The sequence below is a fragment of the Haliotis rubra genome, unplaced genomic scaffold, assembly GCF_003918875.1.
Source record: "Haliotis rubra isolate DU_JTF1 unplaced genomic scaffold, ASM391887v1 Scf688, whole genome shotgun sequence".
Lineage (NCBI taxonomy): Eukaryota > Metazoa > Mollusca > Gastropoda > Lepetellida > Haliotidae > Haliotis > Haliotis rubra.
Genome location: NW_025767399.1, coordinates 389,313 through 406,139, shown reverse-complemented (window position 1 = coordinate 406,139; position 16,827 = coordinate 389,313). Strand labels below are relative to the sequence as shown.

General features: G+C 37.6%; 1 protein-coding gene across 1 annotated transcript in view; it reads right to left on the bottom strand.

Moving 5' to 3' along the window:
- Positions 1-16,484, bottom strand: part of LOC124258226 (rho guanine nucleotide exchange factor 11-like) — a 122,192-nt gene extending 105,708 nt beyond the window's left edge. The window contains 2 exon segments of the mRNA XM_046692290.1: positions 6,951-7,015; positions 16,244-16,484. Coding sequence (XP_046548246.1) covers positions 6,951-7,015; positions 16,244-16,350 — 172 coding nt within the window. The 5' untranslated portion in view covers positions 16,351-16,484.
- Positions 16,485-16,827: the final 343 nt, after the last annotated feature.

The window sequence follows — 16,827 nt, the reverse complement described above, 5'->3', positions numbered from 1 at the left end:
CCAACATGCAAAAGTCGACAGTTATTGTTCTTTGAATGCTCTGCAATGAAATGTCTTTGTGTATTTATGTCACTGTCAGTATTATCCTGTTATGGGACAACTGTTTTGGTATCAATAACAACTAGGGGTCAAATATCAAGCAATGGACAAATGCAGTAAGATTCTGGGCTGCAGATTTGTATACAAGAAACTAAATTGGTGGTTACATAGCTCATTTTGAATCATTCCAAATACTGATCGCTATTCCTCAAAGCAGACCCAACATTAAAAAGATCATTACATACGAAACAAACAGCCAATGGATCACAATGTCTATTCTTAGGTTAGTGATAAAGCCTCTTGAAAGTACTGTCCCCAAGCCATTGATCTGATAATGTCTTGAATACACAATCAGCAGTGGCTAAGCAAGATAGGTGGCTGATTTTGTGTGCTGGCAATGAGGTGCCCAATTTTTAGGGTGTGGGTTCGAATCCCAGATGGGACTCAACACAACAAAAGTATTAGAATCTGTACTTAACTGGGAACGTTTAATCCCAAATATAACATAGGTGATAAAGGTTTGCAAACAGTCTTGCCTATCAATACTGGACCATCATTTACCAGAAAAAAATGAAGAAAAAACCCACTGCTGTGAAAGAATAAAAATGAAACAAGAAATTGTTCATGCACTGCCATGCAAATATATCCAATGAACAAATATATCCAGTTAACAAAAGTTTCTGCTTCAGTGATAATTACTAGAGTTTGACATTCCATGCATAATGTCTGTTCCTACAAGCTGTTGACATGCACGCATATCAATGTGAACCAGTCAACCATGTGTAGCTGGAATCAATAGAATGTATCAGTCATGTACACCATCCTGATCCAACTCAATGTACCACTAACATTCATCCAAATATGTTTATATCAGTGACAGAAATTCATTCTAAATGTGCAGAGCTTTAGGTTGTGTCACAAAATTAATGGCCAAAGTTCAATACTACCAATAACGCTCCAAAATGAAAACCACATTTCTTTACAATGATTGGACAAAGACCAAAAACATAATATATATTACCTAACAAACTGTTTGAATGTACGAATGATTGAGTATGGTTTTACATCGCTTTTAGCAATATTCCAGCGATATTACAGCGGGGGAAACCAGAAATGGTCTTCACACATTGTACCCCTGTGGAGAATCGAACTTGGGTCTTCAGCGTGACAAGCAAACACTTTAACCACTAGGCTACCCCACCGCCCCTTGTCTGTATGAACATATGGTATTTTAGTCTGAACATTCAATTCAAGCTGAACATCAGATATCTGGATGAAAACTGAAGCAATGTTAACAAGTTATGTTGTTTGTATGAATGTGGTTGATCTAAACAGAAAAATCTGACAAGAAAGCTTTTAAACAAAATGGGTTCCACAAGAGGAAGGTTCTCTGTCAAAGAGTCAGATTTATTTTCTGGAAGGGTTTCTATGATTCCCCTCTTTAAGTCTTTGGGTGGGTGAGTGAGTTTAGTTTTACACCGCACTCGGTAATATTCCAGCTATATGGCGGCGGTCTGTAAATAATAGTCTGGACCAGACAATCCAATGATCAACAGCATGTGCATAGATCTACACAATTGGGATATGATGACATGTGTCGTCCAAGTCAGCGAGCCTGACCACCCGATCCCATTACTTTCTCTTACAAGCATGGGTTATTGAAGATCAATTCTAAAACGGATCTTCACGGGTCTGATCCGTTCTTAAGTCTTCGGGACTAAAGGGGCACTCTCAGTGTAAACGCATGAGTTCATGGTTAAAACTTTTGCGGCTACACTTTCAGAGACCATACAAAAATTCACAGTTCGATGATGCAGAATCACCATCCACATGTAATGCTAGTCATACATTCTCATAACTGACATATCGCTGCAGCAACATCCCATGTCTAACATTAAGCCACAACAGTTGTAGGTGATCACTGGAAATAGCAGGTCTCTTCAAGGTACTCATTCTAAAATTACAAATTAGTTTTGTCAATCAAATAGATTTCACACTATTTATGAAAGACTGACATGTCTAAGTATTTGTTTCTGAATTCTGCTGTGACCAATGTAGTGACGAAGCCAGACAAATCTTCTTACTTTCCCAGTTTTTCTACATTGTCTGTGTGCCAACATGTTGGCTGCCAGATGTGCTCTGTGAGACATTATATCGCTAACTAGAGGTACATGGTATTAACTGGTATTCCATGATACAAAATACTAGTGAGTAAATATTACATTATATGGGAAAATACCAGTACACTGTGTTTATCAAAATCCTGTGTGAAATTACAGATGAAAGAATTCATGTAATATATAAAGTTAACGCATCGTAAACAATTATCACATCATTATTAAATATTGGAACAAAATACGAAACAAAATTTAGGCTGATGCCCAAAACTTTTACTAAAATAACTTGTCAGCGTCAGTTATGAGATACCGGAGTCATTTGAAGGAGAAACCTACAGGGTAATTATAGAACAATTAATAATGTAAATGCTCAATTCTGACTGGACCATTTTTTATTTGAAGCCAAAGAAAGGTGCCAATATTGAATTTGGATGGATAAGGCAGAGAAACTTGGGATGTTTACATTCAGTAATTAAAACAGATGTCCAGTGATACAAAATATTTTTGAGACAGTCACTGAGACCCATCTACATGAATGCACCCCTTGTCCCACTGAGCATAAATAATATGCATCAGTCAACACATTATTGCAAGAATTTCACTCGACTGCTCAGCAGAACACTGTATAATAGTGCTTAACACTGAAGGAAAGCCCACTGCTTTGCAGGTAATACACATTTCCCCATTTCACACAACCTCTCTTCCATTGCTTCAACACATTTCTTCCTATATCTACTCCGTCCATGATAATAGCATCCTTCTGTGGCAACACCTGTAATATTAATCACCCAAGCCGACCAAGGTCACTCAGATCTCTGTTTACACAAATACCTTGCTGCATATGTCACATAAATAGACTCATAAACACACCGCACACGTCATTGTAACATTATCACTGTTAATCAGGCCTCAAACTAGCCAAAAATAAAAATATGGACTGGTTAATAACTCCAAAACATATTGAATTCTCTATTAAGGAGAGGAAATGAAAGGATAGAAAAAAATTGAATTTGTTTAATCATAACACTTCCAAGCAAAAATTATATATAAATATTCTGCAGCACAAAGCATCGGCTTAGAATCTCTGTTACAGCTTGAAATCATATCAGGTATGTAAGTGCAGTGTTTGAAATTAAGCTTGAAAAGCAAGGTGTCCTGTCATCACTTCAAATCAACAGACTTACAGGTGCTCATGCCCATAAAGGTGAAAACCTCAAGGACCCTGGGACATAATTAATTTGCCACACTGTGCTGTGTACACAACTTCATCCCACCATCCGAGTCAAGGTCATGAAAATGGCCGAACATTTTGAAAATAATCAATTGCACATTTCATGATGGATTGACAGTTCGGAAACTGAAACGTACCACTAATTAAGAATTAACATCAATAAGAAGAGGAACTACTCCAGGGTTCAGTTCTCACTGGACATGGATGGTTCACACTTTGATAATGAAGGTCATAATTAAATCCCGTTGCTATGGTTTCTCATAATTAGTTCAAAACATTAAAATAGTTCGTTCAGACTGACTGACTGACTGAGTTTGGTTTTACGCCGCTTTTAGCAATATTCCAGCAATATCACGTCGGGGGACACCAGAAATGGGCTTCACTCATTGTAGTTCATTCAGAACTTGCCAGAATTTTGCATTGAAGTTGTGAAGCAAACTCCACCTAATATTTTTTAGCTGATCCTCGGAGATTATGGAAGTGTTATAATTTGATAACTATTCACAGTTATCAGCAAATCAAGGAAATTTGAACAAACCCCAAAACATGAATACATGAATTGTATTGACAGCTCAACGGTAAACTGACGCATGTCATGGGTCGTTCTGAGCTTCAGGAAGTAGTTTCAATACATGCGAGATAAACATTTATAAAATGCACTACTGCTGATTGACTATATAGAGTACTGTGATCAAATATTAGTAGTGACCAAAGCACCTGTTATACTACCTACACAACAATTACAGACATTACAGAGAAACAAATGTCTTATCATCATAATCATAATAACACACACCTTCTGAATATATAGTTTATTCTATTTGAGTGTTGTGCTATGCTGTAGATGGGGTAGTGTATACCTGACAAACCAGTGATCAACAGCATCACCCATTCACCTCAGAAAAGATTGAATCCAACGAACCAGGTCATACATTTCAAGCATATTAAACATTTATACAAATAGTGTGGATAAACTTTAAGGTTCTCACTGTGAGAGAATGGAAGTAAGTTTCCGACTGTCCATTAAGCCTGATCACTTATTTGATAATCCACAGCAAAAAGGGAGTCCCTCTTGGCTGTTGTTATGTCTGATGACCTAGGTCACTATCAACTGTGTATGTATCTGTCAGGGTAGAGATTGTGATCTGGTAGGATCCTAGATTCTACCAGTAGAAATTGCGATCAGAGTCTCTTCCAGTAGAGATTGCGATCAGAGTCTCTACCAGTAGAGACTCTGATTATATAGAATAACTTATACAATCGCAATCTCTAACAGTAGAAGCTCAAATCTGATCCTACTAGTAGAGATTGCAAACTAACTGAATATTTAGAAAAACAAAATTTATTTTCGTTTATTGTAGAATGACATCTTGCATTGAAAAGTGCACACTATTTGTCCAACTTGATGTTTAAAACAAAATGAAAATAAAACATTGTTACTTTGTTTTCATTTATGATTGTTATTGTAAATAAATATAACTCTAACCCAAATATATATCTGGCCGGTCATTTCCCCACCTTCCTTTTTGGGGGGGGGGGGGTTATTTCACTCAAATATAAGAGTGAGTGAACAACAAGTAGTGTAAAATACATTTCATTCTTTAATATTCAGGTCCCATCTGACAAAGTTCTTCTTGGTATGGCATTTTGTTTTCATGTATCCATTATGACAGAGCTTGAAATCACCACTGGTCTTGATAATCACCATCTGTGTTATTTATGTTATTGGTTGCTGACAACATGGCAGTGTATAGGACAGTTATAGGGTTACAAAAAAGATTCAATAAGTAAAGTAATTATTGTGATAAATTGCAGCTTAAGGTAAATATAGAAAAAACTAATGTATTCGGCTATGTATGGGTTAATCAAGATGTAGGTTGTGTTAACAGTTATATTTCAAGTCTTAAGGAAAGGTGAATTGCTATTGATAGCCAGTGTTTCTTTGAAAGTATGTTGTCAAGTTATTCCAAACTTTGGTTATATAAATCTGTTAAAAGTGAAATTAAATGTGAGGATTATTTATTGCTAATTAGTGTACCAGTTTACCGTATTGCACTCTGTAAGCTCTGATGCTCTAATCATCAACTGCTAATCGAGGAAGGACGAAAGATCGGCCTAGCACGGAGCGAAAGATTATGTCCTTTTTTGCATTGTACCCATTATTGAGTCTGAATATCACTTCTGCTTAGAATGTAATTTTTATAATAATCTTCGTCAGGACCTGCTCCCAAAGTATTATTACACTTCTCCATCTCTCCATAAATTTGTACAATTGTTGTCATCTTTGTTGTTTGCCACAGATCAATCAGAGTTTCTACTATTTGAATTGGAAATGGTACTGGTAGAATCTCCAATTGAACCAGTAGAAACTCTGATTGCAATGTCTACTAGTAGGATCGGAGATTCTACCAGTAGAGACTCCGATCACAATCTCTCTACCCTGACATATCTATCAAACACTGCACATCCACAAATTGCCCTGACCAAGAGACACTGACTGGCACAAGTCCAGCTGCTTGCATAATTAGGGACATGACTGTGTTCCTACATGAAGTGTGTCTGTCAGATGTTTAGCAAAATAGGACCTGTAAGTAGGTCACGGCACTGCGCTAGACCTTAGTACTTCCAGAGACAAAGTTTCATCCCTTTTTTGAATGGTCTCATGGTTGTCAGTTGACAGTAAGGAACCAATATTCCTTGCAGGAATAACAAATTTCTGATCTAACCAACCCCGAATGAGCCAACTATTACGACTTCAACAGCTGTGACAGTCAAGCATGGTCGACTTGGTCCAGTCTAGTAAAGTCATATTTGGTGGTCGCGCAATTTGGAACCAGAACTGGTTCTTGAATCTGGTACCAGAAGTAAGCTGGGCCCCGTCTCACATACCGCAAGTTTGCCTGTGTTAAGTGAGCTAGGTACCAGCTTAGTACCGAAAGTAGTGTCTCGCAGGACTTACAGGCGCGCTATTCTGTATTCCCTCAAAAGCGACCAGTCTGCATTAGCAAAATTCTGGTTCCATAAAGTTCAACTGAGAGAATATGCTTTCCTTTATAGATTTGCAGCTTGTCCTATGTCATGTAATTAATGGAAGGGTATGACACAGCCAGTAATGTACACATTACTACAATAACAACACATCTTCCCAAATAATAACTACATCTACATTAGTTGCAACCAGCCAAAGAAATAAATAAGGTAATGTTACCAATCTCAAAGTGTCTAAATCCTCAAAGATAACATATATATTAATGTCCATGAAGCCATGAAGGTACCTTCTACATTTTTATTACATCAATCCAAAACGTACAGCCTTCCTATACAATGTAAGCCCACTTCTCCTGCCTTCAGGATGATGTTCAATGACAGAAAGATCGTTATTCATACATGCAAGTTATACAGACAACAGGTGTCTGGAATGAAGATCTATTGAATATGTGTAGGGCATAAAATTAATATATTCCAAAACAGACTGTGTATCTAAAGAAGTGTATTTTCTAACATAACCTAGTTCCAGGTTCCTTTCAACCTTCATTTTGCAGCATAGCAGTAAAAGAACTTACCATCTGGAGAGTCCTCTTTCTTGGGTGTGGTCACCTCCTCCTTGCTGCCACTCAAGCTGGACAGCCTGCAACACCACAGTATATGGGTAACGAATAAGTAAGACAGGAGCGAGGCATACAATCGGAATGCAACATATATACCATGAAGCGAATATGATACACATCATGAATATTGGGTGATGAATGTGAATATTAGGTGGTGAATACAGTAACAGGTCAGCCGTTGATGTATTGTTCATTACATTCAGTGAAACAATCAAAAATAATACTTCAACATGTTTTGGCCATGTTGACAAGTGTTAATTAAACACGACAATGATTGCAAAACAATTTACTATCAAATAAAATATATGACGGTGTTGACTATTTTATGGGTTGGCATGGAAATATTTAATTTTGCCTATCATTTTGATAAAAAAATCCCCATCCAATTCAAGAAAAAACAATCCAGTAAAATATTTCAGGATATTCCATTCTGGTAATCACAAAAATGATTCGAATTCATGAAGGAATGTGATTAGATTCACCAAATAAAGCAAGTGTGAATTCAGTGCAGGAATCTAGTATTTGAAAGAAAATGTTCATAGAAAAAAGATAAGTCGATGATGACATGGATTACATTCACATCCTGAATTTAGCAATCCTCCAAATAAACATGCATTAAAATGCAGTTTCTCTCAAACATGTTTGTTCTAAAATATCTGCATTTATTATCAAACATGTGTGTTGATGATACAAATAAGTACTGAGTTATAAACCTTACCACCTGTGTGTTGCGAGCTGATATAGCAGAATATTAACAGACAATTATAGATTAACCTGTTGAGTTTTCAAATGGTTGAAATGTTGAAACACCACATAGCGTAATTAGTGTTTTCGTGTGAGTCTAACAATAGGCAAGAGGATCCACATATAAACAGACTGCAGTGAAAGCAAAAAGTAGTATGTTGCCTGATGGGTAGAAGGCATGCTTTTGCTGTTCACGGCAACCGCAGCAGTGCTGTAATTCAGCACTACACAGCTCTCCAGGATCTGCATAGCTCATCACCAGTTTTCATCAACAACCTACACTCACATGTTTAACTTAAAGCCTGGGAATCAAACATATGTTTTTCAACTCCTTGAACCATTTCTGGCTGGTTGAGTTATAGAGAAGACAGAAGTATGCATTACAGGCGCTGTGGAAGAAGTCATTCTGACTCCAGACACATGCTATCTCTAAACTTTTGGTCACTTTTGGTTTTTTCACAAGTTAAGTCTTAAAATAAAAGCATTTGTGGCCTGTCCATCTAGCTGGTAGGTCATGGAGTAGTAAGATTATCAAAGTATTGTTCATATTCACCAGGTCTCCCCTTCATGCAAGAACGGAACCCAGTGTTCACGAATAGCGTCTGACCCTCTGACAAATCCGGCAGATTCGCCAACTGTCAGACAGAAGTCTACAACCCGCCAGCCCCAGTGTCTGACTGTATATTTCACAATGACTTTGACTGAAGATGTTATATGTGACACGTGTTTGCTGTTTATAAATCTTATGTTTGTTAATAATTTCAATGTTAATTATAAGAAATATTAAATCTGAAATGTGTGTTTAATTTTATTCCATGGGTCCTGTTCATTTTCAATGGGTCAGACAGACATCTGAAACTTACAAGACCCAATGTCCTGTGACTTTGAAACACCATTCGTGAACACTGGGAACCTACTTTTTCTTAAAATTATCATATTGTCATCATACACCACTATCAAATAACACATGAAATAACTCTGCTGATATTGCAATGACATCCCTGAATTTCTGCAGACTCGCAGAGCAGTGTTCGAGATGAAGCATGTAAGTCAAAGGGCCCTTGAGCGGCCCTGATATTAAATGTAAGAAAGTGGTGGGTCCCTTGGGTCAAATACCATATAGATCCCAGTTCCCCTCTAAATTTCAATATATCATTGTCTCAAATTATAAGTTTGGACCCTGCATATTCCTAATTAAGTCATCATTTTGCGGTCCTGTCGAAAGATGGATAATTTGACTTATTTGTGTATGTCCTGTCAACCTCAACACAGCAGTATATTATAAAGGTAGCATCTGGTGTCTCTGAATGGTATGACTGTAAATTTAGAGGTCTGTCAATAGTCTGTGATGATGTTCACAAGTAAACAAAACCTATTTTGACCTGACTAGTCATACAGCCAAAGAAGTTGAGTCAGGTTTGAAGCAATTTCTGCTTCACTTATTAAAGTAGAACCAAATTATTGATAACAGGCAAAGTGTTGTGACCATCAATGTTCTAAGCCACTGAAGACTACCATCACTGGATATTTAGCTATCTTCAGTACAATATAGCGACCTTCAGTCAGTGGAATCATGTGAAATCAAAGACTATCACATCTGACTGATTGATATATTGCCATTTTCATGCAGAATACCAACTTCACCATGTTTCTGAATTTCTATCCAATGGTCCACCATTATGGTTGCTTTTCCTATCTCAGCCAGAAATAAAGATTCACCCTGGAAATGATCCGTGGTTTGGGAAACAATGGTCTGTATCATTTGAAATTCTGTTTTAAAGTGAGTGAGTGAGTTTAGTTTTATGCCCCTTATAGCAATATTCCAACAATATCATAATGGGGGACACCAGAAATGGGCTTCACATATTGTAACCATGTGGGGAATCGAACCTGGGTCTTCAGTGTGACGAGCAAGCGGTTAACCACAAGGCTACCCCACAGCCCTGTATTGTGTTCTAAAACTCAACATACTTAAAAGCAGGATAGGTATCTCATCATTCAACAACAACAAAAATACTTTGAAAATGAGAACTGAACTTTGTAATTTCATACATTTAAATTATGTTATGACTGTTGATAAGTAGGACCTGATCCAAATATTAGACATGAAACTGACACTGACACAATGAATCATCAATTCTATCCTGACCATATGACTGGGCGATACAATCATTATCACACGCTGGGTAGATCCATAAAGCTGTATTGATTGACATATACTGACAAGTATTGCAATGCAGCATCCTGCATACAAATTCAACCACATGGATGCTCACATCTAGCGAGACGAATTGCTGTAGAAGAGAGTTACTTCACATTTAAGCTCACTTGCACATTTGAAGACCAGAAAAGGTGTATGAAATATATTAAAGTCTGCAAATCCAACTATTAAAGTTAATAAGGATCAGAGACATTTCCTTGTGGACTACTACTTTTTCAATGTTCACCATATATAACTTGATTTATTATAAACTGAGAAAACATATGCTGATAAAGAATAACATTTGGATCCCAACTACCAGGAAACACCCTATTTAACTCTTTCAACACCAGTCAACCAGAGGCATTTACTGCCATGACACCGAGTTCCCAGAGACTCTGAGGTCATAGATGAAGCCTATGTTTATGAAGGAAATTATAAGCTTGTAAAACGTTATTGCTACTACAACCCATACAGGATTTAAAAGATCTAATCCTACGGTTGATAAATATGAAGTTTATTTTTATAATGTTATTCAAATAATACAACTACAACTTAAATAAAACTATTTTTGAATGAAAATGCAAGTTTACATTTATAATGTCCAGATAAACCACGAAAGAAGCAAAAACTATGGCGATTTTTTTCCATTTGTGACATGTCATAACATGCCCGTGCCTTTTTCTTTTATATTTTCATTTTTACGTCATCAGAAAATATGTATGGTCGCCTATTTCCCGATATCTGTGGCTTTCCGCTCGGTAACATGACATAACAACGGAAAATACCTCTGTTTTCGAAGCGTCGTATGAATAACATGGGAGGCGAATCGTTTGATGTCGGGTATCGTTCGAAAGCTCTGAACATCAACAACATCACTGAACCCTTGCCGAGAGTATTTTCACAGTTGTAAGAAGCGATTTTATTGGATAAAAATTGGTTTCTAATGACGCTTTTTCGCTACAGTCTGCTATAAGGGTCGTGATTGGTCAAAATCAGACACGTGACCTAAGGCAGCCAATCATATTACGGCAATGGATACCGTCCTCGTAAACGAAAACTTATAGATTTAGACGAAAGTTTTGGGTAAAATAATGCTATTTTGAACATATTAAGCAAGAAATCGCTACCTATACATAATTTATGGAACTTATTGGACGTATCGTGCTAGGTTATGACCTGTGACAAAAATGCTTCATGTATATATTTTCGCATTAAACATTGTGTCCGAGCGTGAAGATTGAGGCGACTTGTCAGTTTGAGGCGGACTTGACTTACATTACATGATCGCACAAAAAGATGGACATAATAATTTTATATGTACGTTTGACAACTTTTATGAATGTTGTTGTTGATTTTATTCATTAGTTTATTCAATTTATTTAATGAATTCCTCGAAACATCGTTACTTTGCTCTTTGACAATGTTATTGTGGACCCGCTGCCGAAGCATGTGTATAGAATCGTTGTTTTCAATAACATTGCGAAAAATAGTTTATAATTTTAATTCTGCCGATAATATATGATTACTTGAAATTTAATAAGTGTTTTCAGACATTGTGAAATGTGATGGATTTAATATATGAATCATAAGTCAGGTAAGTGCCTAAAATTATGTCTCATTTTGATGTGACTACTGCCTGGCCGCTTAAGCGGCCTCCGGTGTCTGGGGACTCATAACGTTGTGGCCGCTTAAGTGGCCTGCGGTGTTGAATGGGTTAACCCAAAGCCGAAAATATCTTTTGACAACATAATTACATCTAAGGCCAGACCAATCTTATTTCTTGTTTTATAAACATAAAAATTAATTTTCCCCACTCAAAATATAAAATCCTAATGTTTTTATTGGCCAAAAATGTAAACTTACAAAAATTGGGGGTTTTTTAAAATTGTTTTTTGCCCCATATACACTTCATAAATTGCCAAAAGTAAAATACTTTTAATATATAGAAGAAATATTACTTTCACTGGTGATTTCATTTCTATTTTTTTCCCCTCCTGCCTTTAGGTTTTTCTGAGCACAAAAATCTGTAAAACAAGAAATAAAATTGGTCTGGCCTAACCTATTATTCACATATATCATCGAAATGATCCAACTGTAATTAAATTCGTTTTAAAAAACTGCACTTATGCTTTAAGGATCCTCTTCAGTTGATTTTCACCTGTTGATGACCTACATTGGTATGCACAACGTCCTGACAAATGGGGACATTTATTTCACCTGACATACACCTGGTATACGTAGTATCAATGCTGCACGCCAAGCCACCAAAACTGAGCTTGCAAATCAAGTCCAGTGATGAAGTAGGCAAGGAGGCCAACATCAGTTTATCACATGTTCTAGGTCAGGAAAAAGTGTACTGTTTTCCCTAATTCTTGCTTATGAACATGAATGTCACAGACATGTAACAGGGAAAGCAAATAGTTGCACAGGTCACTCCCTCTTCCTTGTTCCTCTATCATCACTTCCTAATACAAGCTTTGTTATGTCATTCCTGATTTCTTACAGAGAAACTGGAATACATGTATCCTAAACAAACAATCAGTGTTTCCAAAGGTCCTGTTATGTCGCTATAGCCTAAACGTATGAAAAAATAGTACATGTGATGCAGCAGCACTGGGACAGTAGGGTCACTCTCTCAGCACTACGCTATTCACTAGGGGTGTCACGATTCGGTTCGGTTCATCGAAAATTGAATCGATAGATGTACGATTCGATCTCGATTTCAAATGCATCCATTTCGATTCGATTCATAAAGTACTTACGTTTTAATACTAAGAGTTTATTTCACCTGAAATCTTAAGAAATTTTGTTGAAAATTCGCTGCTACAAGTGTGGCCAGTGAAAGGGTATTCTCCACTGCCAGAGACATTGTAAGTGTCCGGAGGGCATGTCTTTCAAGTGAAAATTCCTTGCACAGAACATGATCATTCCAAATGACTTACAGTGACGTTACAGTCACAATGAACACTTGACACCAGAGTTTGTGACTGAAACTTAATTTCATGATCACTTGTTCGGTGAGTATTTGTTGACAACTTGTCTTGACAGTGTTCTAATTGTGCATTGTGCCAATTTTTCAAAGTTTGCCAAATTAAACTGATATTACAACAAATTTGACTTTGTCCTCAGCTTTGGTGAATCAAATCGGAATTAATCGAATCGAACGAATTGAATCAATAATCGTCTCGAATCGAAGTGAGAGTGAATCGTGATACCCCTACTATTCACACAACCAAATATGACCAATCACCAATAATATTTACTAAAATCAAATGGAGAATCAAACCTAAGTCTTCAGCAAACAGTTTAACCCCAACACTACCAGACTGCCCTTAGATGTCATTTACCTAAGGACTTGCTCTGTGATACCGAAATACTTGATATTGTTGCCATCATCTCTTGTTATTATATCTTGTAATCATTCTCTGACTGCTGTGTATCCATAAAGTACATCTGAATTACCACATGGCATTACAATGATTAGGCAGCTAGCATTCGGCTGCAGCCAGGGAACTCCAGGGAATGTTGGGAACATAATGTTCCAGTGAATCACGAAGCAGTTTCAAAATTAATGAATGTCATGGTGTCCTTTGTATTATCAAAATGTTATCTCCAAACCATAGTTTGACCACAGAGAACATGTACTCCATGTGTGGTCATAGGTCTTCTTAAGGCAAAGGCATGAATCGGACAAACTCCAATAAACTTAGTTTGGGAGAGCATGCTCCTTGAGCACTCCTGGGGCACAATGACACACCACTGCAGCTTTGTCCCACATGTAATGCAGTTGTCACCAGGCCAGATCTGGACACCTGATGCCTCTTTCCCCATCATAAATTCACTCTTCTTGATCCAGCTTACATACTGGATCTTACAGTTACATTCAAACTAAAACAGAGCTCATTCTCCTGTTAAGGGCACAGTTAAGTTAAAAGCACTGTCTGACACGTTTACACAATCTCAAACATTGCAACATGTTCAAGGAATGAATTGAGGTGGATCTTTTCCTTTCAATTCAACAAATGTATACAACAAATGTTTCTAACACAACATCAAGACAGAATGACCTTAAAACATGCTCCTGTCACAAATAAATAGAGGTGTGACGATACAGAAATTTTACAATACGATACGTATCGCGATATCATAGAACAATACGATTCGATACGATGCATATCACGATATGCTATCTTTAGTTATTTTCTTTAAAAAAGTGTATCTAAAGTGTGTTTAAAATTCACAATTTAAAGGTCAACGATACATATCACGATACGGAAAAAAGTATCAATTTATTTATTGTCAGAAAATGTATCACGATTATCGATACTACGATATATCGTCACAACTCTACAAATAAACCCTCCTGGCCTGACAGTGGTACAGCACTGCCATCCCTCAGTCACTGATGTGGCAGACACTAAACAATGCTAAATGGCCCAGTTGCTGAGCTTGTTTACAAAACTGTTGCTTGGTGAAACTCCACATCATTTTTAGGCATATTACTTTACATGGTTCAGGCATTATGCTGAGGTAAAATGGTGATCATGAAGTCTCTCTTCACAACTCTCTCTTCTTCTCTTACATGAGAAAACTTATTTGTACGGTATGTTCTGTTACGTCTATCAGAACTGACAGAAAGACTGTGCCACAACATCCCATCAGTAGTTTTACATTCACTGAATATATACATTAATCTGCACATTCACATAATCTAGTTACTTTCGTGGTATGACACACCCATTGTGGACAGAACAAAGCACACAGCACAGATCTACAGCCAAAGACACACTACAAGTCCAACATACAGTGTACCAACACTCAAGAAACATACAGTAATCTGTCTCACTGTCCCTGAACCACATAATTTTCCCTACTGCCTAGCCCTGAAATGCTAAAACCTTAAATGAAGCAAGTCTAGAATCCCATCTCACTGGAGCTCCTTATTAATTTAAATGGGTTTATTTGTCACTATTATAACTGTATATATTCAGAGACTTAGCGTAGGTCTAGACATACAGTGGCAGCACAACACTGCCACACCGTGGTGACACACAGCGAGACACTCCACTGAAACTCTCCAATACAAAGCACCTACACACGACAGTATCAATACACAGCACCAACTCTCAAATGATATAATGTACCAATACAAAACACACAGGAACAAAATACAGACCTTGCACACAGATTTTACACAGATGTCATGCATGTTTATCATGTAAATTTTGAGCCATAGGTAAGGACAAAGCTGTATGAGCATATTTTGAATAGATTTGTATTCATAAAACCTTCTGTATCAACTGTCAAGTTTCCTTTTTCCAGCCCACGTCAAGCATCTCCTCATACACAATGCTCCTTGTTCACTGTTTTATGATGGCCTTACCTGACTGACTGACTGAGTTTAGTTTTACGCCGCTTTTAGCAATATTCCAGCAATATCACGGCGGGGGACACCAGAAATGGGCTTCACTCATTGTACCCATGTGGGGATTCAAACCCGGGAATTGGGCGTGACGAGCCAACGCTTTAACCACTAGACTACCCCACCAACCCTGATGGCCTTAACAACATTCCAGTGAGGAAATAACTGAGACTGACCACTACAAAGCAGTGGGTGATAACATGAGCATCATCCAAAGCCACTGGTAGATGATGACACTCAATCAACCAACTCAATGTGCCTGATCAACTTATTTACCTGTTGCTATAATCAATAGAATGCTTGGTGCCTAATCTAACACAGATCCATGCAAGATTCAGAGATGGAAGAGGTCCTTGATTCAGATTGCTGTCTAATGAGTACAATGGGACATAAGAAGCCTGTTTACATAATGCATGTCCAAGGTATTTTCTAAAGTAACTTTCACCCCTCCATAAACAATTATGAAACAACAATAACAGCCAGCAAAGTCTATGTATCATCATGGCTGAAATCCTCATCCACAGCAAGCGAGTATATAATCCTGCAACCAATACCCCAAGAATTAGCATGATAGGATCGCAGCGGACAAATCCTGTGTGAAGGGAGCAGGATTAGGACACCTCCTCGGTGGTGACCTATACCAGACCCAACCACATGCTGGGCTGCATATTACAGTAAACTCTCACCAACATATGTTATAAGTTACCAGTCAGTGACTGCACTTCCACAGGACACTAGTGGGTGGAGACATCACTCTACCAACCACAACATAACATGATAAATACAACCTACAATATCAGATGTGGACGGAATGTTCGACATGTGATGAGAAACCCTGTTGACATGCTCTGGTGATCACAACACAATAGAATATTCTACCTTTTCCTAAAGGGATTAAGATGTTCCGCCCTATGGTGATGATTTAGAAACAAATTATCATGCGATCCAAACAAATCCAGAGAACGCCATTTCTTCCTGAGTGGCATAATCCAAGAGTGTTTCACAGTGTATATTCCACAAGTCTCTGAATCATGGTGGCAGCAATGGGGTACACTCCGATGTGGTTTGTGACTAACTGTAAGCCCTGTCTTCACTCACTGCACGCCCTCCTGCTGACTTGACCCATATAGACTTCACACACACCACACTAGCTCTCAGTCCACACAGGCTGTATAGGATAGGCTTTGTCACTGCTAAACATGTGTAGCCACACATGAAAAATTTCTATAGTCTGTTTCAGTACAGCTTGCTTCAGCTAATCCATGGGCGATCAACTGAGGCTATAGTCTCAAGTGTATTTTGAGGCAAGAATGCAATGTTGTCTGTGTATTGTTGTTAAATTTTCTTTATGATAATACATGGCTTTTAGTTTATTATTCATCCTGGTTTTGAAAAAAAGAGAGGTCCTCTAGTCAAAGACAAGTAAAAATTAGGAAAGACTTTCATAAATGGGCTACCAGTTT